The sequence below is a fragment of the Zootoca vivipara genome, chromosome 5, assembly GCF_965207765.1.
Source record: "Zootoca vivipara chromosome 5, rZooViv2.hap1.1, whole genome shotgun sequence".
Lineage (NCBI taxonomy): Eukaryota > Metazoa > Chordata > Lepidosauria > Squamata > Lacertidae > Zootoca > Zootoca vivipara.
In genome coordinates this window covers 88,643,497-88,667,097 of record NC_142588.1, presented here as the reverse complement: position 1 = coordinate 88,667,097, position 23,601 = coordinate 88,643,497, and the positions used below count along the sequence as shown (strand labels likewise).

At 48.4% G+C, this 23,601-nt stretch overlaps 1 protein-coding gene across 1 annotated transcript; it reads left to right on the top strand.

Moving 5' to 3' along the window:
* Positions 1 to 905: 905 nt before the first annotated feature.
* AHSG (alpha 2-HS glycoprotein) lies at positions 906 to 16,532 on the top strand. The gene is made up of 7 exons (XM_035133827.3): positions 906 to 1,175; positions 3,822 to 3,932; positions 7,887 to 7,971; positions 9,425 to 9,591; positions 10,691 to 10,801; positions 12,628 to 12,744; positions 15,345 to 16,532. The coding sequence occupies exons 1-7, from the start codon at positions 957 to 959 to the stop codon at positions 15,600 to 15,602; spliced, it is 1,068 nt and encodes a 355-aa protein (XP_034989718.3). The 5' UTR covers positions 906 to 956; the 3' UTR covers positions 15,603 to 16,532.
* The last annotated feature ends 7,069 nt before the right edge of the window (positions 16,533 to 23,601 follow it).

Sequence of the window (23,601 nt, the reverse complement as noted above, 5' to 3'; positions counted from 1 at the left end):
CCACTAAAAAGCAGCAAAGTAAAACATGGAAATATATAGGCTGTTAGACCTTTAAAATATGCCCTTGTGAGTTCCAAAGTTTCCCTCTTCCCCTAGCATAGAAAAGGACAACACATTTAGTAAGCTAAAAATTGTTTACAAACTCTCCAAAGGTCAGATTCATGTGCTTTTCCTTACAGCATTCAGAAAAAGTTGCACAAGCAGTAAAGCTTGGCTTGGCTACAGTGGTGAAAGTTCCTAAATTATAGGAACTCGAGAGTGGCTTCGGAGAGCCATGTGGTTGAGCTGCAGCAACCAGCTTAGCATCTTCACCTGCTGAGCTTCTCAGGTAGACTGAGGGGGACAATGGCTTGAATACCAAGTCCCTCCCAAGGTGAACTAAGCCTAGCAGGACAGATTACTCAATGGTTTTAAGAAAGACATTTTGTGACGACAACAACAACAATAATAAATAGTTACACCTTGGCTGCGTGAACCCGTATCCTGCTGGCAACAGACCAGTGCAGCCAAGGCAGGATCAAACCCTTCTGCCCATCAGATGATGTCACCAGTGGTGTCACCTGATGGGCAGATGGGTGTGGTTTGGGGAAATGGCCTGACAGGCCACATTGGACCCCACTCACCCACCCAGTGAGCTGCAGCATAATTCCCCATAATGCCCTTTTAGTGTATGGGAAATGGGACCAAAATAACGCTTTGAGATTCTGTTTTGCCCATGCCATCTTCTTTCTAGCACACTTTGCAATTTTCCCCTTATCTAATAAACCTTTAACTCAATGTCCTGCGCATATTTACTTTTCCCTTTCTGTTGTTTGCAGTCGCTTTTTTGGACCCAGAACAAATATTGCAGGCCTCCTCGTGTGCTGCATCTTTGTATAAATGGGAGCTCTGCTGTGGCTCTTTCTACCCTTCCTTCCAGCACAACCCTCCTCCTTAGATCTTCCGCAGGCGAAGCCATGAGATCACCGGTAGCTCCAGCGCTCCTGGGCCTGATCCTGGGGTGCATGGCAAATGCAGCTATACTCCCTGCCATCCCTCAGGCAGAGTTTCCTGCTTGCGATGACCTTGAGACGGAGCAGATGGCAAACTTCGCAGTGGACCACATCAACGCAAAAAATAACCACGGGTACAAGTTCGCCCTAAATAGGATTGAGATGGTCAAGGTTCTCCCTCGGGTAAGTGCTTCATGGGGGTGGGGGGTGGGGAAGAAGGTCATTCTCCAGATCATATGAGGTGTGAGTGAAGACTATGTAAGATCTTCAACTGTGCAGCATCAGTCCTGCTTCAGAACAAAACCTTCATTGTGAGGTTTCATAATAATAATAATAATAATCTTATTTTTTGCACCCCACTCACCTGACTGGGTTGCCCCAGCCACACTGGGCAGCTTCCAGCATACAGTATATAAAAACATAATAAAACATCAAACACTAAAAACTTCCTTATACAGGGCTGCCTTCAGATGTCTACTAAAGGTTGTATAGTTACTTATCTCCTTGGCTCAGGAGTCGCATAACTCCATACCCTCCAACTTTTCTCCGATGAAAAAAGGGGTGTCCTAAGGAAAAGCGGGACATTTAGGGATCAAATCAGAAACCGGGATCTGGGACTGTCCCTGGAAAATAGAGACACTGGGAGAGTCTGTGGGCGGCTTCCAAGATATATAAAAACATAATAGAACATTACACATTAAAGAGCTTCCCTATTCCAGGCTGCCTTCAGATGTCTTTTAATAGTTGTATAGTTATTCATCTCCTTGACATGTGATGGGAGGGTGTTCCACAGGGAGGGTGCCACAACCGAGAAGGCCCTCTGCCTGGTTCCCTGTAACCTCACTTTTTCTCACAGGGAGGGAACTGCCAGAAGGCCCTCGGCGCTGGACCTAAGTGTCCGGGCTGAACGATGGGGTTGGAGACGCTTCTTTAGGTATACTGGGCCGAGGCCGTTTAGGGCTTCAAAAGTCAGCACCAACATTTTGAATTGTTTATTTGATGTTGGTTTATTCACTACCAACCTTCCACTGAGAAGCTATTGGGGTTCAGTGTACCCACACGAACAATGCAAGCTTTGGTGTGGATTGCACACGGGCATGTCTTACTCAGTTGTTTAAAGGTAAAGGTAAAGGTGCCCCTGACCATCAGGTACAGTTGTGTCTGACTCTGGGGTTGCGGCGCTCATCTCGCTCTATAGGCCGAGGGAGCAGGCGTTTGTCCACAGACAGCTTCCGGGTCATGTGGCCAGCATGACAAAGCTGCTTTTGGTGAACCAGAGCAGCGCACAGAAACGCCGTTTACCTTCCCGCCGGAGCGGTTCCTATTTATCTACTTGCACTTTGATGTGCTTTCGAACTGCTAGGTGGGCAGGAGCTGGGACCGAACAATGGGAGCTCACTCCGTTGCAGGGATTCGAACCGCCGACCTTCTGATCAGCAAGCCCTAGGCTCAGTGGTTTAACCACAGCGCCACCTGGGTCCCCACAGCGCCATCTGGCGCCACTCAGTTGTTTAAAGGCATCCAAATGTTTTTTTGTCCAGTGAGTGTCCCTATTGCATTTGGAAGATGCACATCTACTGCATTCTGAAGTTGTGCATGTCCTGAATGGCAGAGACAGGCTCACAGAAAGTGTTGCGGGGATGAAGGGGTGGCAGTTATGTAGAGGAGACCCATTGAAATTAACAGCCCTAATTTACTCATGCGCACTCGTTTCAAGAGGGGCCTGAACACACCATGAACGCCCACCTTGTTTTCTTATAATGGCAATGGTGTCCACCTGAGAGGTGTCAGAACTTAGTTCCGGCTGGGGGGAAAAAGCTCTCGGTATAATTAGTTGTACTTTGCTGAACACCACTCAAAGTCTGCGTGGTGCTCACCACTCTCCGGTAACATCCACTTGTTTGTTTGTTGCATTTATATACTGAGGGCTCCAATCCCCACTCAGCCTTGAAGCTCACTGGGTGACCTTGGGCCAGGCAGTGCCTCTCAGCCAAATCTACCTTGCATGGTTGTTGTGGGGATTAAATGAGGGGGTTAACCACATATGCCACCTTGAGCACTTTGGAGTAAAAGGTGGCATAAGATGCAATAAATAAATAAATTAAACATAAGCTTCAAGAACAGGAAAGAAGCGAGCCAGGCTTGCAAGAAAGCTTAATAATGCCAGGAGTTCAGAGCAAGTCTCTACACAAGCTCTCAGACCAGGAAACAATGATAATTTCCCTTCATCCTGCCCTCTTCTCTTTAAGGGAGCTGGAAGAAAGTACCAAAGGCAATGACATACCATTTTGAATGAATTTCTGTTTTGGCACATCTGTTAAGGGGGGAACTGACACTGTCCAGCATACCTGAAGGAGTGTCTCCACCCCCATCGTTCTGCTTGGACACTGAGGTCCAGCGCCAAGGGCCTGGCGGTTCCCTCACTGCAAGAAGCCAAGTTACAAGGAACCAGGCAGAGGGCCTTCTCGGTAGTGGCACCCACCCTGTGGAACGCCCTGCCACCAGATGTCAAAGAGAAAAACAACTACCACACTTTTAGAAGACACCTGAAGGCAGCCCTGTTTAGGGAAGCTTTTAATGCTTAAGAGATTATTGCATTTTAATATTTTGTTGGAAGCTGCCCAGAGTGGCTGGGGAAACCCAGCCAGATGGGCGGGGTATAAATAATAATTTTTATTCATTTATTATTATTATTATTATTATTATTATTATTATTATTAAGCACTCTATGGTTTTGGGTCTTTTAGCTGTATGCTGGTTAAATAAATGTAAGCAAGTTTTTTTTATTTAAAAAAATCTAATCATCTTCTCTCATGTCCTCCTCCACAGAGGCCATTTGGAAAGGTAGCCTTCATTGAGTTGGACTTACTGGAGACTGAGTGCCATGTGTCCAACCCACTGCCTGCTGAAAATTGTACCATAAGGCCACAGACAGAGCATGTGAGTTCCTGGACCTTTTGCTAACCTTGTAGAGAATTTAAGCATGATTTATTTGGGGGTGCATGCATCATATCTTCAAATTAATACCAATTCAAATTAATAGCAATAATAATAAAGGCATGTCAATACAGGCTGACTGCTTGGAACTCAATTGTCCTGCTCAGCAGGAGGGTGCTGATTTTACTTTTCAAAGTTGCATCCAACAAAAGTTTAATTTACACAGCAAGCATTCATACTCAGGATCCCTTAACATTTTAAGGCATAACTTGCCTGAGCTATATAACCTCAACCAAGTGTTTTGATTGAGAGCATGGGAAGTGCCTTTATGGAACAAATCAAGTTCCACTTACTCAAGTACGCATTGCAAGGATTTCAGCATGTACTAGGTTGTCTACAAGAACAACCGAGTTACAATTTAATGGACGACCAGCCACTAAAGATTAGTCTGATTCGTTCCAGTGGAATTCAGCCACCCTAACCTTTCCCAAACCTCAATGGGTGATGATGTCCAACATTCAAGGTCTGTGACTCAGTGATGGAGCAGCTGCTTTGCATGCTGAAGGTTCTAGGTTCATAGAGTCATAGAATTGTAGAGTTGGAAGGGACCATGGGGATCATCTAGTCCAATGTGCAGTGCAGGAATATTTTGCCCAATGTGGGGCTCATGCTCTACCAAGTGAGCTATCCCAGACCTAATTCCCCAACATCTCCTTGTCTGAAACCCTGCCCTTGTATGCAATCGTAAGATAGACCACTGGGCTTACTCTGCATAACCTATTGTGCCAAAAATTGAATTGACAGGGCAAGTTGATTGTGTTCGGGATCACACAGACATCCTAAAAAAACAAACAACCTAAATATTTGCCACACATAAAAGCTTTAGTGCTTGAATCTGTGGTCTCAGATTTAAAATCTGGGCTCCTTTGAATTATATGGTACGTTGTCCAAGTTCTATTTCAACTGGTCAAAGTGCGAGACGGAAACTAAGTGAAAAATTAAAATCTATCTCATTATGTTGTTTTTGTTTAGTCGTTTAGTCGTGTCCAACTCTTCGTGACCCCATGGACCATAGCACGTCAGGCACTCCTGCCTTCCACTGCCTCCCGCAGTTTGGTCAGACTCATGTTTGTAGCTTCGAGAACACTGTCCCACCATCTCGTCCTCTGTCGTCCCCTTCTCCTTGTGCCCTCAATCTTTCCCAACATCAAGGTGTTCTCCAAGGAGTCTTCTCTTCTCATGAGGTGGCCAAAGTATTGGAGCCTTAGCTTCAGGATCTGTCCTTCCAGTGAGCACTCAGGGCTGATTTCCTTTAGAATGGATAGGTTTGATCTTCTTGCAGTCCATGGGACTCTCAAGAGTCTCCTCCAGCACCATAATTCAAAAGCATCAATTCTTCGGTGATCTGCCTTCTTTATGGTCCAGCTCTCACTTCCATACATCACTACTGGGAAAACCATAGCTTTAACCATATGGACCTTTGTCAGCAAGGTGATGTCTCTGCTTTTTAAGATGCTGTCTAGGCTTGTCATTGCTTTTCTCCCAAGAAGCAGGCATCTTTTAATTTCGTGACTGCTGTCACCATCTGCAGTGATCATGGGGCCCAAGAAAGTAAAATCTCGCACTGCCTCCATTTCTTCCCCTTCTATTTTCCAGGAGGTGAGGGGACCAGCGCAATTGTGTGGTAGTTGGAGCATTCTTTGGCACTGCCCTTCTTTGGGATTGGGATGTAGACTGATCTTCTCCAATCCTGTGGCCACTGCTGAGTTTTCCAAACTTGCTGGCATATTGAGTGTAGCACCTTAACAGCATCATCTTTTAAAAATTTTAATAGTTCAGCTGGAATATCATCACTTCCACTGGCCTTGTTATTAGCAGTGCTTTCTAAGGCCCATTTGACTTCACTCTCCAGAATGTCTGGCTCAAGGTCAGCAACCACACTACCTGGGGTGTACAAGACCTCCATATCTTTCTGGTATAATTCCTCTGTGTATTCTTGCCACCTCTTCTAGATGCCTTCTGCTTCTGTTAGGTCCTTTCCACTTTGGTCCTTTATTGCGTGCCGAGACCCCAGAAAATTCCCCCCAATAACTCAGACAGACGCATTATTTTAGGTTTTGTTTTTGGCATAATTTTGGCCACAACTTTATTCAAATTACAAATTAATTTGAGTGTTGGCCTTAGGCTTTGGTTAATCTTCTGCCCCACGGTGGGACAGGACCAGCTCTGACTTCCTGCAATAGGAAAGTCAAGTAAACACGCCATGGAGATGGAGATAGCTGCGACCAGGCCATCTCCACCACCAGAAAATGTTCCCCAAGGCTTGTGCTCTGTATTGGCCCCAGCCCCGCACCATTTTGGGGGTGTAAGGACTAGAGCCCCAGAGCCCCGGGATTCCTTTAACGGAATACTTCTATAAGAGCAACCACTGAGGGGCATGCACCTCCATGCGATACCCCTCCCAAACTCATCAACCAAAGCCTAACCCGCCAACCTAACAAGCTGTGACTATTGCTAAGCAGTAGGCAAAAAACCAAATGGCAACAGCCAATCAGCCAAATGGAAAAAATTCCTACTGGCCCTTGAATACAAGCGGCACCATAGCAAGGTCACTCTAAACCTGCAAAGAAAAGGAGGTGGGCGGGAGGGGGATTAAAATCACTAGCAAGATTAAGAAACATGTGGCCACGCTGAGCATTTAAGGACTAGTCCTGTCTATCAAGGAATGGATACAAGCAATTTAACCCAGCAACACTCAGCCCTCCAATCATCTTCTCTCCCTTACTTTTAGACCCACCCCTTAACACACACACTGGCTTTTCCGCAGGGTCCTGCCGCAACCCTCACTATTCCTTATGGGAATAATGAGCTTTATGGTAATCTTTGTACGAAATGTTCCTTTCATATCTCCAATTTTCTTGAACAGATCTCTGGTTTTCCCCATTCTATTATTTTCCTCTATTTCTTTGCATTCCTCTCTTGTTTCTCCTTGCTATTTTTCAGAAATCTGCATTCAGTTTCCTGCATCTTTTACTATCTCCCTCACATTTTGCTTGCCTTCTCTCCCCCATTATTTGTAAGGCCTCAATGGACAGCCACTTTGCTTTCTTGGATTTCCTTTTCATTGGGATGGCCTTCGTTGCTGCCTCCTGTATAATGTTACGAGCCTCCATCCATAGTTCTTCAGGCACTCTGTCCACCAAATCTAAATCCTTAAACCTGTTCCTCACTTCCACTGTGTATTCATAAGGGATTTGATTTAGATTGTATCTTACTGGCCCAGTGGTTTTTCCTACTTTCTTCAGTTTAAGCTGGAATTTTGCTATAAGAAGCTGATGACTAATATCATCAATGTGACTAGAGAAGCCAACAGAAAAATGAATTCTATCCAAGTCCACCATGTTCTTTTTTAAAAAACAAAACAAAACATCTGTTCATAAGGCATGGCTAGAGGGTTCAGTTCAAGGTCCACTTAGTCCAACAGTCTTCACAAGAATCCAAAAAATCTTTTGGCAATTGTCATCCAATATAAATGGTTAATTGTGTGTTTCTGTGTACAATAAACTGGCTATATATTAGTCACCGGAGCACCCGGATAGCCTGAAGGTATGGGGAAGCATTATTCCAGTTTGCAAAAACTTCACAGTTTGCTTACCTAGAGGCAGTTCTTACCCACCATAGGTGACCAGGGCAGTGACTGTTTGCTAGGCTGGGTTTTGGTCCCTTTGGGGTTCAGCGCCTGGAAGAAGCATAGCATGGTGTACCAGCCATGGCCCACCAGGCATTCCCCAGATATTTTGGACTAGAGCTTCCAACAGCCCTTGCCAACACAGCGAATGTGGTCCAAAGATTGCCAAACAGGTCAGTGTAGGCTGATGTACAAGGTGTACAATGCTGTGGAACTGGGTTTTGCTCCCATTGTAACCAGCCCATAATCGTCTTCCTTTGAACCGCTAGGCTGTTGAAGGGGACTGCAACGTCAAACTACTCATTGTGGACGGAGGCTACAAAATGCTGTCTAGCCATTGTCACTCTACTCCAGGTAATCTCTTTGGCTGCTTTCCAGTCCTCAGTCACCAGGGCTGAGAAATAGGGGGTCAATGACCCACGCTCCAACTCACCCCATTTACCATGACTCTCCCCAGGGCACACCTCTCCCTGGCCCTGCTTGGCACATCCCTTGAGTCATTCTGTCTGGCCTAGGGATATGCCCTGCTTCTTGATTGCCTTCCATGTGGCCTCATGAAGGGTTCCCAGAAGGCACCGCTGGCTTGAAGAAGGTTCTCCACCCCAATCTAAGTGAGAGGGGGGGGAGAGGGAGGGGGAGAGGGAGGGGGGAGAGAGAGAGAGCAGCTGCAGGTGGGGCAATGAGAACCAGTAGCACAATGTGGGGCGGGCGGGCGGTGTTAACCCTTTTTCAGCCCTAGTGAGCATCACTCTTTCGCAGGTGCTGTTTGTCCCTGAGACATCGGGGGGGGGTTCCCCTTCAGACTGTGTAGCACAAGATTAAACCCCAGCTTTGTGAGACATGGACTTGATCTTGACTGGATGTCGCCACACCTGCCACTCTTAAAAACAACGCACATCCGTCAGGTGTGTCCTGTGACCCTCTGTGTATCTTTGTCTGGAAGGCACGCCCCGGCAAAATCATGCACATAAACCAGGGATGGAGAACTTGTGGCTCTCCAGATTCTGTTGGACTCCAGATCTCATCACCCCCTGCCAGCATGGATAATAGCCAAATATCAACATCTGGGGAAGAGCCACAGGCTCCCTGTCCTTGATATAAACACAAAGGGACCACACAGCTGTTAGAATGAGCCAGTAGGTCTTTTTCTGTTTCTTCTCAGTGTCTCATTCTTCCAGTCTTGAGTTCACTTCTCCACATTTCCAAATGAGTTTGCCAATTGGTGTTTCTTTTCTTTTCTTTTTTTAACCCTCAGGAGAATTCCTCAGCATTTTCTTCTGACATTGCATGAATTGCATAAAATTGCAATTTTGCATAAAATACACACAACAACATATTATTTGTACCCTGCCCATCTGACTGGGTTGCTCCAGCCACTTTGGGTGGCTTCCAACATAATATAAAAGCACATTGAAAACTTCCTGGCACACATGTCTACGATAAATTGTGTAGTTTTTAATCTATTTGACCTCTGATGGGAAGGTGCTCCACTACTGAAAAGGCGCTCTGTGCCTGGATCCCTGTAACTTCGCTTCTCGGAGTGAGGGAACTGCCAGAAGGCCCTCGGAGGTGGACATCAGTATTTGCAGGGCCATCGTGAGTTCTTGGAGGAAGGGCAAAATAAAAATATAATAAATTCCTTAAATGTTCATTTCTTAAGTTTCTGCCAACACAAAACTGCTGCAACAGCCTATGTCAGCAACTGATCAGCTATCCTAAACCTTTTGGAGCCGCCAGCAACAAAACATTACTCACTTAAATAAATTTTTAAAAAAACACCCTGTACTTATCTCATTTTCTTCCTTAGATTCAGTTGAAGATATTCGCAACCTTTGCCCTGATTGCCCCACTTTGTCACGTCTGGATGACCCTAAGTTGAAGGAAGCAGCTGATTCTGGGCTCGCCAAGTTCAATGCTGAAAATGTCGATGGAACCCATTACCAGCTCCTTGAGCTTTCAAGAGGGCTCAGCACAGTAAGTATTCAGACAGGACCACTAGCGGTGCTGCCTTATTACAGAGAGAGTAGAGAGAGGGGATGTTTGAAGACATTGTTCAGGCCACATGTTTAAGCGAGGCAAGCTGATCTGCACTTCTAGCACAGATCTAAACGCAGTTATCCTTCCTACTTTTGCTCTTTCAAATTTTTGCAACATACCGTCATTCCTGGCTTCCAAATGGTCCATTCTGGTGTGCAGGTTTCATTCTGGCAGTCCACGCTGCCTGTGGTTGGAGGAGGGAGAGAAAATATCCATTCCATTCAATATTCAAATCAATTTTTAATTTCATTTTTATTACTTCTTATTCCGAATTGTTTAGCCTAGTGCATGTCAATCACCACAATGGGCAGACAAATTATGAAGACCCTCAGCAAGTTTCAGTTGATCAGGCAAGGGCAGGGGGAGTTTGGGCACAACGGATCAAAAGCAAAACCCAGCAACACCAATTAATTAAAAAGTGGCAACGGCAAGCTCGTCCTCTGAAACAAATAGTCCAAACAAGAGTGTCGAACTAAGAGCATTCTTGCTGGCCGCAAATGGTGAGCAGTGAAGGGTTAAGGCATATCTTTCTTGGGAAGATGGTCCAAATGTGGGGGGCCATGTCAGAGAAGGCCCTGCTTCCAGTGCCCACTCACTTTCCCTCCAACAGTGAAGGGACCTGGAGAAGGGCCTCAGAAGGGGAACATCTGGAGAGAAGTGGTTCCTGAGATGCCCTGGTCCCAAGGTGCTAAAGATTAAAAGTTCAATCCAGGACTTTGAATTGAGTCCTGAACAAACCAGCAGGCAGTTAAATGGGGTCAAGGATGTGTGTGAAGTGATTTGCTACCAGCTCCACTAAAAATGTTGGTTCCCCACAGCTGTCCTGAGCCTAACCTCCATTGGAAAGAAGGACCAGTCTGAGTTGCTAGAAGGCAGCTTCATAGGCTGGGTTGGGTTGTGGGGGGAGTGAGAACCAAACAAAAGTGCCCCAGTTTTGCAAATGTCCATTTATATCATTAAGATTCCTATATGACTCATTCTGCTCAGTTTTGGCGTTTGAGAGAGACGGCTAAAATGTCCATTATTATGTTCCCAGCATATGCCTCTCGGTACACATGTGGAGTTTGCAATTGCTGCCACTAACTGCTCAAGGGAACAAGCTCAAGACCCTGCAGAACACTGTCAGGTGGCGACAGGTGAACATGCGGTAAGTGGATGGGATCCCAATTAATTTAGTGCAGATTCCAGGACTGGTAACATCTGCAGTCAAATGAGGCCTGCCAGTCCTTCTGCATTGCGGGCTCCCTGTGCCTTTAAGAAAGCATTTGAACAATGAAGTCCACACATTTCCGACCTCCATGGCTACAAGTCCCTCTCTATAGAAAAATACATATATAAACTCGAAGGTCCAATGACTTCAGGTCTAGAAACGTGGAAGTGATTGCACTGAGTTCCTCTAGGGAGGAATGCATGTTTCTTATCCTCCAACATTTCTCCGATGAAAATAGGAACGTCCTAATGGGACGCGGGTGGCGCTGTGGGTTAAACCACTGAGCCTTTGGGCCGATCAGAAGGTCGGAGGTTTGAATCCCTGTGACGGGGTGAGCTCCTGTTGCTCGGTCCCAGCTCCTGCCAACCTAGCTGTTCGAAAGCATGTCGAAGTGTAATTATGGTAGATAAATAGGTACCGCTCCAAGCGGGAAGGTAAACGGCATTTCCGTGCGCTGTTCTGGTTTGCCAGAAGCGGGTTAGTCATGCTGGCCACATGACCTGGAAGCTGTACGCTGGCTCCCTCGGCCAATAACACGAGATGAGCGCCACAACCCCAGAGTCGGTCACGACTGGCCCCTATGATCAGGGGTCCCTTTGTTGTTGTTGTTTAGTCGTGTCCAACTCTTCGTGACCCCATGGACCATAGCACGCCACACACTCCTGTCTTCCACTGCCTCCTGCAGTTTGGTCAAACTCATGTTAGACCATTACCTTTAAGGAAATGCAGGACATTCCAGGATCAAATCAGAAACTGGGGTGGCATCTATAAATCTGGTGACCTTTTTACTGCACATTCAACGTGATGCGCTTGCACAGAGCTTGCAAGGAGGATACACTTTATTGAGCATTCATTCTGCATGGTTTTTTTACTTTTAAATTGCACAAATCTAAATAACAGTGGAATTGGCTTGAATCCCTCCTGCAGAATACTGGCAGTTTCAAGTCATCCCTGATCACCTGATGTCAGTTGAGTGGTCATTTGGAATTTTTGAACCACAATCCCCACAGTTCACTTACATATAATTTTTATTATTTTTCAATTATTAAAATACAATAACAGCCACATTTTATCACAATCAAATTACAATTCCCATCCAAATATAGATCAATTATACAGCCAATTATACTGTACATTTTGAGTGACTTCCTGTGTGCTGGGTTTCGGGGTACAAAGTTCTTATTTCTTCTTGCATCCAAAATCTTAGTTAATCCAATTGCATTCAGTCCTGATCTTAGTCCCTTATCAACAGCTACTGATCTCTTGACCTCCATTCATGCTGAGATATTTTTTTAAAAAAAATTCCTCAAAAAGAGTCTTGTATCCTGTAAATTTCCTGTGTGAGATGTTTATTTTCCCATTTGTTTCAATTAGATCACTTACAGATTCTGATTTACAAAGCAGAGAGGGCATTATTCACACCTGTTGATGGTTAATTCACAATTATTCATTTGCGGCGCCTACTTGCTCCCCGTCAGTGATGTAGAATGCTAGACCAACTAGGCTTGCATACCCCACTGAACTTTATTATGTCCCTTAGTATGGAGTAAAGGTCAAGAGGTCTGGGACTTGTCTGCAGGTGGGTGGGTGACCTCATTGGGAATAACATGAAAACTCTAATCAATCATTTCCCCCACTTTTTGGGTGGTTTATGTGAGGAAGGTGGGAATGAGTGGAATTTTCTGCACCATGCTGCCTGGCTGAGATGAAGTATTTTCTTCTCAGATGTCTCAACTGCTCTCTTTTTTTTCTTCCTTATCAAGCGTAATGGGTTTTGCAAGTCATCCGTTATCCAGTTGCCTCCTGTTCCCGTTCCTGATGGTGCGCCCAAGCCACCTGCAGAGGACGTCACCGTAGATTGTACTCTATATGACCACCAGGTAGGTGGCAATATCTAAACATGGTTTCCAGCAATTCACACACAGAGAGAATTCACAACTAGCTGCTTGCTCTGAGGTTCACTGGGAAGGATCTGATGGCGTACACGGAAGCTAGCTAGGAAACCAGAGCCCTTTGGGACTTGAAGCACAACCACTTCTCCTCTTGCACCAAATCCTGTAGCACCCAGATTTTGAATGTTTCTGATTAATTGGCCTTCCCCAATTGGCTCCCTTTACCTTTCCACACACCCAGTTTTCCAGAGAAGCACCCTGACCAAGGCCAACTTCCCTGCTTCCCTGCAGAACAATTAAGGCAGGCATAGGCAAACTCAGCCCTCCAGATGTTTTGGGACTACAACTCCCATCATCCCTAGCTAACAGGACCAGTGGCTGGCCAGGGATGATGGGAATTGTAGTCTCAAAACATCTGGAGGGCTGAGTTTGCCTATGCCTGAATTAAGGGATTCTTCATCCCTAGATACAAAGAGGCGGTCACCCACACCCCTATTGTAGTCCTGCTGCACCCCTTTCGCAGCACTCACGGCATTGCTAGGTACTTAAGACCTGTGGCACAAATCTGCATGAAACTTGCATATGCTAATCTACATGTGTCAATGTCTCTGTGCATGCCTTGGTAGCTCTGTCGGTGGAGCATGAGACTCTTAATCTCAGGGTTGTGTGTTCGAGACCCAGGTTGGGCAAAATATTCCTGCAATGCTGGGGGTTGGACTAGATGGCCCTTGTGGTCCCATCCAACTCTACAATTCTATGATTCTATGAATTAAGGGTGGGTATTTGGCACTACTGTGCTCAGCTGCCCTATAATCCAAGAAAGATGCAAGAAAGATGCATTAGTTGAAAAGGTGGGGAGGGGCAGGAGATAAAAGGGCCCAGCCCAAAAGACCACCTGGGCCACCTTAAGCAACAGAATTACCTGCCATACATAGGAAGAGGTCCTTCCAACAGCACAAATACAGGCTGGTTTATTTATTTTAGTGAACCATTGTCATTTTTAAAATGCTGAATTAGGTTGCCCATCTAGATTCTTTTGTGAGGAAGGTCTAATCCAGGCATCCCCAAAATTCGGCCCTCCAGATGTTTTGGACTACAATTCCCATCTTCCCCAACCACTGGTCCTCTTAGCTAGGGATCATGGGACTTGTAGGCCAAAACATCTGGAGGGCCACAGTTTGGGGATGCCTGGTCTAATCTACTGGCCAGGAGCCCAGACACAACAGAGGATCTTTAATGGCTGAATAGAAGTGGTGATTTCAGAAGACATGGCTTTTCATGGTCATCATGCCACGTTTGTGACCAAAGCTCTGTCGCGAATTCCTTCACGGCACTTTAGCAGAAATGCTCAGAGTTCCAGGTTCTTCATTGCAGTATATTTATTGTGAGCTATATACAAATATCTACAGGCTGTGATACACAAGCAGTTCATACAAATAAGCAGGTGACTGCACCTTAAGGCATGTAGGAAGACTTCTCACTGACCATACCCTTCTACACCACCACACTCGCTGCTGGAAAGGTTTCCCTTTTACACCAATGACAGCCAATCAACTGACAGCACATTACTGCTGAGTCATTCTGACCCAGCACTCCTATAGAAAGTATTGCATCAGCTAGTTTCACTTTACTAGCACACTCAGTCCTGCAGACTTACTATCTCACACAGCATTCTGTGGATCCCGACAAGCTCCTCCTCTTAATGCTCCTGTTAATGGTGCGGGGTTCCTGCCTCCTGTGCATCTTGTTATCACAGCTGTTGGAGGTTCCTTGGCAAATCCTTCTGTAGGGACATGAGGCTGTGCATTGGGGAGAAACACAAGCCATATAGATCTCTGGGTATGTCTCCTAGGATTGCCACCTTTGTTCTGGCAAAATACAGGGCAGGGCAGGGGGTGACTTCCCCCTGCTGCTGAAGTGACTTCAAAGCAATTCATTAAAATCTATTGCAGCCTAACAGAATGGTCCCTCTGCAATTTGTCACACACATAGAATCATAGAGTTGGAAGAGATCACAAGGGTCATCCAGTCCAACCCCCTGCCAAGCAGGAAACACCATCAAAGCATTCCTGACATATGGCCGTCAAGCCTCTGCTTAAAGAAGGAGACTCCACCACACTCCTTGGCAGCAAATTCCACTGTTGAACAGCTCTTACTGTTCACACACACACACACACACACACACACACACATGAATTTGTAAATCTGTCTGTGCTTGACTACCCAGAGCTGAAATACATGACCTTTCACACACCTTTACACATGCATTTGGAGAGGATCCCTAACTTGGCAGAGAGAGAGAGAGAGAGAGAGAGAGAGAGAGAGAGAGAGAGAGAGAGAAGACCTGAAATACAGAACATGGCATTTTACATTGAAATACAGGACAGTCCTGTATTTTACAGGACAGGTGGCAACCCTAAAATTTCCCCTACCCCCTTTGTTTGTGGGCATCAGTGGGAAAGGTCATTGCACCTCATGAGATTTGCACCCGCTCAGAGCTCCAAGCTGAGTGGTCTGTATATTATTATTATTTAGGACTGTGTTCTGACTAACACCAGCAGACTGGACATAATGGTTTTCTTTTCCAGGCCGGAGGTTCCCATTTCCTCGAGCATTATATGCATCATCTTGGGAAGAACATCCCATCCCCTGGAATTGGCCGCAGGGTCCTTGACCTCATCCATTCGCACAACGACACGCACGCATCCCATGAATCTCACTCTGCCGAAGTTCCGGCCGTCGCAGCAGCAAAGCCTGTCGTCAAGAGAGCAGTGGACCTTGCTGTGCCAGTCACAGGAATTTTGCCACCTGTATGCCCAGGGAGGATTCGCCACTTTAAGATATAGGAGAGCCTGCTTGTGAGAGCTGATAGAAACTGCAGGAGCCGCCCGGTCAATGAAATGTCTTTGTATATTCTCCCAAGCCTGAACTCACATTCTTGCAGTAAAATAGTGATAGTTTCTCTCTAACACACATCCCCCAAAGAAGTCAAGGCTGTCATAAGAGAGGCTGTATTGTGTCTGCCTGCTTTCTACCTGTGCAGATTTCAGTGATTCCGACAGATCCTGCATCTGCTAGCTTCCCTTCTATCTTTAGTTTATGCCTCCTTTAGACAGATGCAAGGTGGAAAACAAGAACTCCATGCTTGGTGGAAAACTCAGGGGCAGGACGGGCAGTATTAGGGTGGGGCTTTTGTCTGGTGTGTCATTCCTTGTCCCTCCCCTTGGTGGGTAGCAGAAGCAGGATCAGTAGGGTTGCCAGACTCAAGAGAGGACAGGACTTCTGTGCCTTTAATTGCCCTGCTCTCTTTTGAGTCTGGAAACCTTAAAGAGAAACCAGCAGACCCTTTGCTTAATTTCCAAGCAAAGGGTCTGCTGGTTTCTCTTTAAGGTTTCCAGACTCAAAAGAGAGCAGGGCAATTAAAGGCACAGAAGTCCTGTCCTCTCTTGAGTCTGGCAACCCTAAGGATCAGTTGTGCAAATCACATAACAATTTGCTAATCTGCATACTCTGCTATTCAGGTAACAGATTCATGACACACTTGGGTGGAGAAGCAGGCATGGTTTGGGGTTTCTCCTTTCGAAAGGGAAGAATATACACAGCATATATACCGGACAGTGATATATCAGGTGTATTCTCTAGGAATTACTATTCTTTCCTTACCCGGTGTCCAAAATTGCGGTGCTACATTATGGAAACCGTGCTGGAAAATGCATATTCTAACAATATGCAAACCAAAACAAAGGTGCTTCCAAAATAAAACTCAAAACTCAAAACCCTCCTCGCCTTTTTGTTTCGCCTCTACCGGTATTGTCATCATACAGGAAGGGGGATTGATTGCAATCCTTCAGGGGCTGTTGGTCTAAAACTCCCATTAGCCCTGAGCCCGCGTGGCATTTGCCAAGGGTGATGGGAGATTCAATTAGGCAACATCCGGTGCGCCACATGTTTCCCTCTCCTGATATAAAGGCTGGAACATACTGTGGCATGTACCTCAATCTCCAAGCAACAGGAAACTCAAGGGTTCATTTTCCTTGGAATGAAGGTCGACAGACAGGGCCGGTGCTAAGGTTTTTTGCGCCCTAGGCGAGATCACCTTCTGGCACCCCCCCCTCCCGGCCAATCATATTTCAAACACAGGGTGCCGGCCCCCCAGGGGCACCCCCACCAGCGGCCTCCCCCCTCCCTGCACACTGCCAGATGGTCGGTGGGGCGCAACCAGCCACCAAGCCCCACGGCTCCGCCGCCTGGATCTAATTCAGAAAGCTTTTAGATGGTACAACTATAGGTGAAGACCAGCAGCACAGCGTCAGTTGTAGGCCACTGGGATCCCCACCAAAGCAAAGCAGGACACGCTGAGCCGCCTGCACAGCCATGCAGAGAGGAGCGCAGCTGGCCAATGCGACCCTTGTGGGCAGAGAGGAGCATCGGGCCACGCTGGGGGTGCCTGGTTCGCCCAGCCCTCCTGGCACCCGACACACTATGACCCTGGTGAAGACTATGATTATAAAGCTAAACACACTTCCTACAGTGCCCTATCTACCTCAGTGGTAATAATGCCACACACTTATGTATTGATCTTTTACTCACTGTATCACTCTCTGCAAACTCCTGTACACAATTTGATACTCAAGTCATTGCATGGGGGTGAGGTGAGAAGAGAAAGCAAGTGAGCATTCATTTAAATGAACAGCACAGAAAATATGCTCATCAAATTTGCAGATGACACCAAACTGGGAGGGGTAGCCACGGAAGACAGAATCGGGAATCAAGAAGACCTTAACAGACTGGAGAACTTGGCCAAAACTAACAAAAGGATTTTCAATAGGGACAAATGTCAGGCTCTACACTTAGGCAGGAATAACCAGCTGCACAAATAGAAAGATGAGAGACACCTGGCTTGCCAGCAGTACATGTGAAAAGGATCTAAGGGTCTTGGTAGACCACAAGCTTCACATGCGTTAACAGTGTGATGCAGCAGCAAAAAAACCCCTAATGCTATTATAAGCTACATCAGCAGAAATATAGTATCCCAATCAAGTAGTACCACTGTATTCTGCCTTGGACAGACCACACACATGGTGAACTGCAGTAGCATAGCAAGGCACTGCAAGGGGGCTCAACAACTTTGGCTAAGATTTCGACACCACTGGAGAACTTTGAAAACCTTGTAGCTCATGACTCTTGCCCACTGCAGATCACACTGCTGCCCATTGACAAATATCCTTTTAAATCTTTTCAGATAAGTGATGATGATTCACTGCCTCTGTTGCTACTATTATACACATGTTCCAGCCCTGCAGGAAAACTGAGAGCAGGAGGTCCCTCCCTGCACAGCAGGTGCACTGCTAGGTACTTGAGAGCATAGGTTATCATAGAATCATAGAGTTGGAAGAAACCACAAGGGCCATCCAGTCCAACCTCCTGCCAAGCAGGAAACACCATCAAAGCATTCTTGACATATGCCTGTCAAGCCTCTGCTTAAAGACCTCCAAAGAAGGAGACTCCACCACACTCCTTGGTAGCAAATTCCACTGCCAAACAGCTCTTACTGTCAGGAAGTTCTTCCTAATGTTTAGGTGGAATCTTCTTTCTTGTAGTTTGAATCCATTGCTCCGTGTCTGCTTCTCTGGAGCAGCAGAAAACAACCTTTCTCCCTCCTCTATATGACATCCTTTTATATATTTGAACATGGCTATCATATCACCCCTTAACCTTCTCTTCTCCAGGCTAAACATACCCAGCTCCCTAAAGGTTGACTCTATGCCACAAATTTGCCTATTCTAATTAATGTCTCTGGGCAAATTAAGATGGCAAATGCCTGGGGACTCAACAGTAGTGTGCTTTGCAACATGCCTACTGTTATGTACTGAGCTGAATCCTAGAACAATAGGATTCAGAATCAGCGGGAGCTACCCAATCCAACTCCAGGTGGAAGTGAATCCGCAACCTGATTGGCCTGCTGGAGCAGCCAATCAGGCGGCTGGCAGAAGTGAATCTGCTACCTGATTGGCCTGTAGGAGCAGCCAATCAGGCTGCAGGCAGAAGTCAATCCACAATATAATTGGCCCACAGGTGTAGCCCTGAAGTAGCCAATCACGCAAGGCCCATTGTGTAAATAATGTATATAAGCAGATGGTTTTGGGAAAAGAGCCATTCGTCTTCTCTTCTTCTCCTTGATGAATATGAGCTGAATAAAGAGCATGAAATTCACTCTCGACTCCGAGTATATTTCACTGGCGACGAAGGTGGGATCCTGCTGAGCTGACCGCCACCACGCACTGCACCGCAGCACCGCCACCTGCTGCACCGCTGCATCGCACCGTGCATCCAGGCTTCAGCTCCAGGACCCAAGGAACCCAGAATGGCAACCGACAGCAGCTTCTTGCCATTCAAACCAGCATCAGGAGACTGGGAAGGGTACGCCGCCCGTTTCAACTTCCTCCTGCAAGCGAAAGAAGTCACCAACGATGCCATGAAGAGGGCGACATTCTTCAGCGTCTGTGGAGAGGAGACGTTTGAAATCGCCCGGGCTCTCCTGGCACCTAGAGATGTCGCTACCGTCTCTTACAAAACAATAATGGAACGGCTGAAGGAGCACTTTTCACCACAGCCCTCGGTGGTAGCTTGCCGAAATGCCTTCTACGCAAAGCGGCAAGCCCCGGGGGAAACCATAACTGGGTTTGTGACCTCCCTCCGCCAAGCCGCCCGGTTATGCAACTTCTCAGAGTTGGAGAACATGCTTCGTGACCGCCTCGTCGGTGGCCTGAGGGACGAGATGTTGCAACGACGCCTCTACGCCAAAAAAGACCTCACGTTCCAGATTGCTCTGGAGGAAGTCCTGGCAACCGAAGCCGCCGAGAGGTCAACGCAAGAGGCACGACCGGCCCCGCCATCCCAACCGAGGGTCTACCACGAAGACCTCACTGACGAATCCGAATCTGACAGGGAGGAAGTACACCGAGTACAGTGGCGCACTCAAGCAGCACACACACCACAGCAGCCTCGACGAGAAGGAGGGAACTGTGCAAGCTGCGGGGAGAACCACGAGAGGAGGACCTGTCGTTTCCGCAACGCAGAGTGCAGGCAGTGCAGAAAATTGGGACACATCGCCCGGGTGTGTCGGGCTCGACTCACCCGTCGACAAGCATCAGATGACCGACCCAGGAGCCCCAGGTCACACGGCACCCTGCACCAAGGCAACTCGACGGAGATCACGGACTACCAGGTATTCCAGTTGCCCCATCCCAGCACAGAGAAAATTTATATAGAGGTACAGATAGAGGGAGCCCCATGCCGCATGGAGCTGGACACGGGTTCAACTCTATCCATAATCTCGGCCCGAACATTAAGGGAACTGTGCCCTAATGGGGGTCCCAAACTAAGGCCGGCCCCATTCACCCTCCGGGACTTCCAGAAACGTAAGGTCCCTACAATGGGGGTGGGGACCTTCAGGGTGCAATATCGAGGGCGAAAGCAACAATTGGACTTGCTGGTAGTTAAGGGCCCCTACGTTAGCTTACTGGGACTGGCATGGTTTGGACCTCTGGGGCTAGCCGTTACCGGGGTGAACCGCACTAGCTTACAAGTGGACGTGGACGCCATATGCAAAGAGTTTCCAGGGGTTTTCGATGGGGCATTGGGACGATATACAGGACCCCCCATTGCCCTACAGCTAGACCCCGCTGTACGACCCATCAGGCACAAGGCCCGCCGGGTCCCGTTCGCCCTGAAACCCCGCATAGACGAGGAATTGGACCGGCTCGTGGAGCAAGGAGTGCTGGAGCCGGTGCCCAACGCCCCCTGGGAAACTCCAATTGTCACACCCGTCAAGCCTAACGGTTCGGTCCGCATCTGTGCAGACTACAAATGCACCATAAACAAGGCTCTCACGGCCCATGCATACCCAGTGCCAGTGGTCAGCCATGTCCTCGCCACCCTGGCTGGGTCAAAAATCTTTGGCAAACTGGACTTGGCCCAAGCGTATCAACAGTTGCCTGTGGACGAAGCCACAGCAGAGGCTCAGACGATTGTGACGCACAGAGGGGCATTCAGAGTAAAGCGGCTGCAATTTGGCGTTAGCGTGGCACCAGGCATATTCCAGAATCTAATGGACTCCCTCCTTAAAGGGATTCCTGGCGTCACCCCCTTCTTCGATGATGTACTGATCGCCGGGCCCACACCAGAGGAATTTGAGGACCGCCTCCGCTCCGTCCTGCACCGTTTCCAGACGGCGGGCCTCAAGGTGAAGCGGGAAAAGTGTTTACTGGGAGTGCCGCAGGTGGACTTTCTGGGATTTAAGGTGGACACAGAAGGGGTCCATCCAACCGGTGACAAGGTACGGGCCATTTGTGAGGCAGCGGTAGCGGAGCCCCTACACAGACTCCTAGATAAAAGGGCCCCTTGGGTGTGGGGCCAGCGACAAAGGGCCGCATTCCAGGCAGTCAAGGACTTGCTCGTCTCGAACTCGGTCTTGGCACACTTCGACGAGAGGCTGCCAGTGGTGCTGGCATGCGACGCCTCTCCCTATGGCATCGGCGCTGTCCTGGGACACCAACTCCCGGATGGTAGAGAAGTGCCGGTGGCATACTTCTCCCAGACGCTTGCTGCAGCCGAACGAAACTACTCACAGATTGACAAGGAGGGTCTGGCAATCGTGAAGGGCGTAAAAAAATTCCATGATTTCTTGTACGGGCGGCCCTTTACCATAGTGACTGACCACAAGCCGTTGCTTGGCCTGTTTGCCCCCGAGAAGCAGACCCCCCAAGTGTTGTCTCCACGTGTCCTCAGGTGGTCAATTTTCCTTGCCGGCTACCAGTATGCACTAATCCACCGCCCTGGGAAGGCGATGGGCCACGCAGACGCACTCAGCAGGCTACCACTACCAGAAACAGGCCCCGACCCAGCGCCTGCGCAAGAGGTTATGACCCTGGAGCTGCTTCCCGACCGACCCATTCAGGCACAAGAAGTTGCGCACCATTCCACAAAAGATAGGGTCATCTCCCGGGTCCTGGACTGGGTGTGGCGAGGATGGCCCAGCAGCAGCCCCGGGCCAGAATTCGCTGGCTACACAAACCGCAAACATGAACTGTCGGCCCACAAGGGGTGCCTGTTATGGGGAAGCAGGGTTGTTGTTCCCCAGCCCCTCCGCAAAAGGGTCCTCACAGCCCTACACGAGACACACCCAGGGGTAGTGAGGATGAAGGCCCTTGCCAGGAGTTATGTGTGGTGGCCGGGGATTGACAGAGAGATAGAGGCCTGGGTCCAACACTGCCAGACCTGCCAAGAATCCCGCCCGGATCCCCCAAGGGCCCCAGTCCAGCCCTGGGAGTCCGCCCGACATCCATGGTCACGCTTGCACGTGGACTTCGCTGGCCCCTTCCAGGAAAAAACATTCTTCATAGTGGTGGATTCCTACACCAAATGGCTGGAGGTCGCACTGGTACCGTCCACTTCTACGGCGGCAGCCATCCGGGTACTACGTAAGCTGTTTGCAACCCACGGGCTCCCTGACACCCTCGTCTCGGACAATGGAACCGCATTCACGTCAGAGGAGTTCCAGACCTTCACAGCGCAGAACGCCATCCGCCACATCCGCTCAGCACCATTCCACCCTGCCACCAATGGCCAAGCGGAGCGCATGGTGCGGACCACCAAGGACAGCCTCCGCCGCATAACACAAGGGGACTGGGAATACCGCCTTGCCGCATTTCTTCTAGCACAGCACAGCACCCCAAGCACAACGACGGGCCGGAGCCCAGCTGAACTACTCATGGGCCGGCGCCTTGCAACTAGACTGGACCGACTTCACCCCGACAGAGCTCAGGATGAGGTAGTGGTGGGGAAAGGCAGGAACCCCCGGACATTTGTGGCCCAGGACCCAGTGTATGCAAAGAATTTTGGGGCAGGCCCAGCATGGGTACCCGCCACAGTCACCAAGGTGACCGGTCCCGTGTCGTACGAGGTACTAACGGAAGGGGGGCAATGTTGGCGCCGCCACTGCGACCAGCTACGGCGACGATTCCCAGGAGGAACCCGGGAGGAGAGCGGGACAGAGGGGTCCCAAGGGGACAGCAGGGCAGTGAGGCCTGTAGAGCGAGAGGGGTGGGCAGGGGAAGCAGAAGCAGTAGGCACAGAGGGGCGCCCCGAGGCTGGAAGGACACCGGAACCAGAGTCACAACCTAGTGGTTCAGTGGCGCCAGACCAGACAGCCCCGGCACAGCCAGCAGCCTCAGAACACGAGCCAGAACCAGAACCCCTGACCAAGGAACACCCCAGGCCACAACGCACACGGAGGCGGCCAGCAGACCTTGGGGACTACGAATGCAACTTCCCGGGCAGGACTGGAACTTAGAGGGGAGGGGTGTTATGTACTGAGCTGAATCCTAGAACAATAGGATTCAGAATCAGCGGGAGCTACCCAATCCAACTCCAGGTGGAAGTGAATCCGCAACCTGATTGGCCTGCTGGAGCAGCCAATCAGGCGGCTGGCAGAAGTGAATCTGCTACCTGATTGGCCTGTAGGAGCAGCCAATCAGGCTGCAGGCAGAAGTCAATCCACAATATAATTGGCCCACAGGTGTAGCCCTGAAGTAGCCAATCACGCAAGGCCCATTGTGTAAATAATGTATATAAGCAGATGGTTTTGGGAAAAGAGCCATTCGTCTTCTCTTCTTCTCCTTGATGAATATGAGCTGAATAAAGAGCATGAAATTCACTCTCGACTCCGAGTATATTTCACCTACTTAGCCTGTAAAGAAAGTTTAAGAAGTTTTTTAAGACGAGGAGAAAAACAGGCAGGGCATCCAGAGCCCAGCACAAAAGACCCAAGGCTCAGGCCTCTTG

Excerpts from the sequence above, each read along its gene's own strand:
- AHSG (XM_035133827.3), top strand. The coding sequence starts at position 957 with ATGAGATCACCGGTAGCTCCAGCGCTCCTGGGCCTGATCCTGGGGTGC. Across the intron at positions 3,933-7,886 it reads TAAGGCCACAGACAGAGCAT|GCTGTTGAAGGGGACTGCAA; the intron begins GTGAGTTCCTGG and ends TTGAACCGCTAG. Across the intron at positions 12,745-15,344 it reads GTACTCTATATGACCACCAG|GCCGGAGGTTCCCATTTCCT; the intron begins GTAGGTGGCAAT and ends TTTCTTTTCCAG.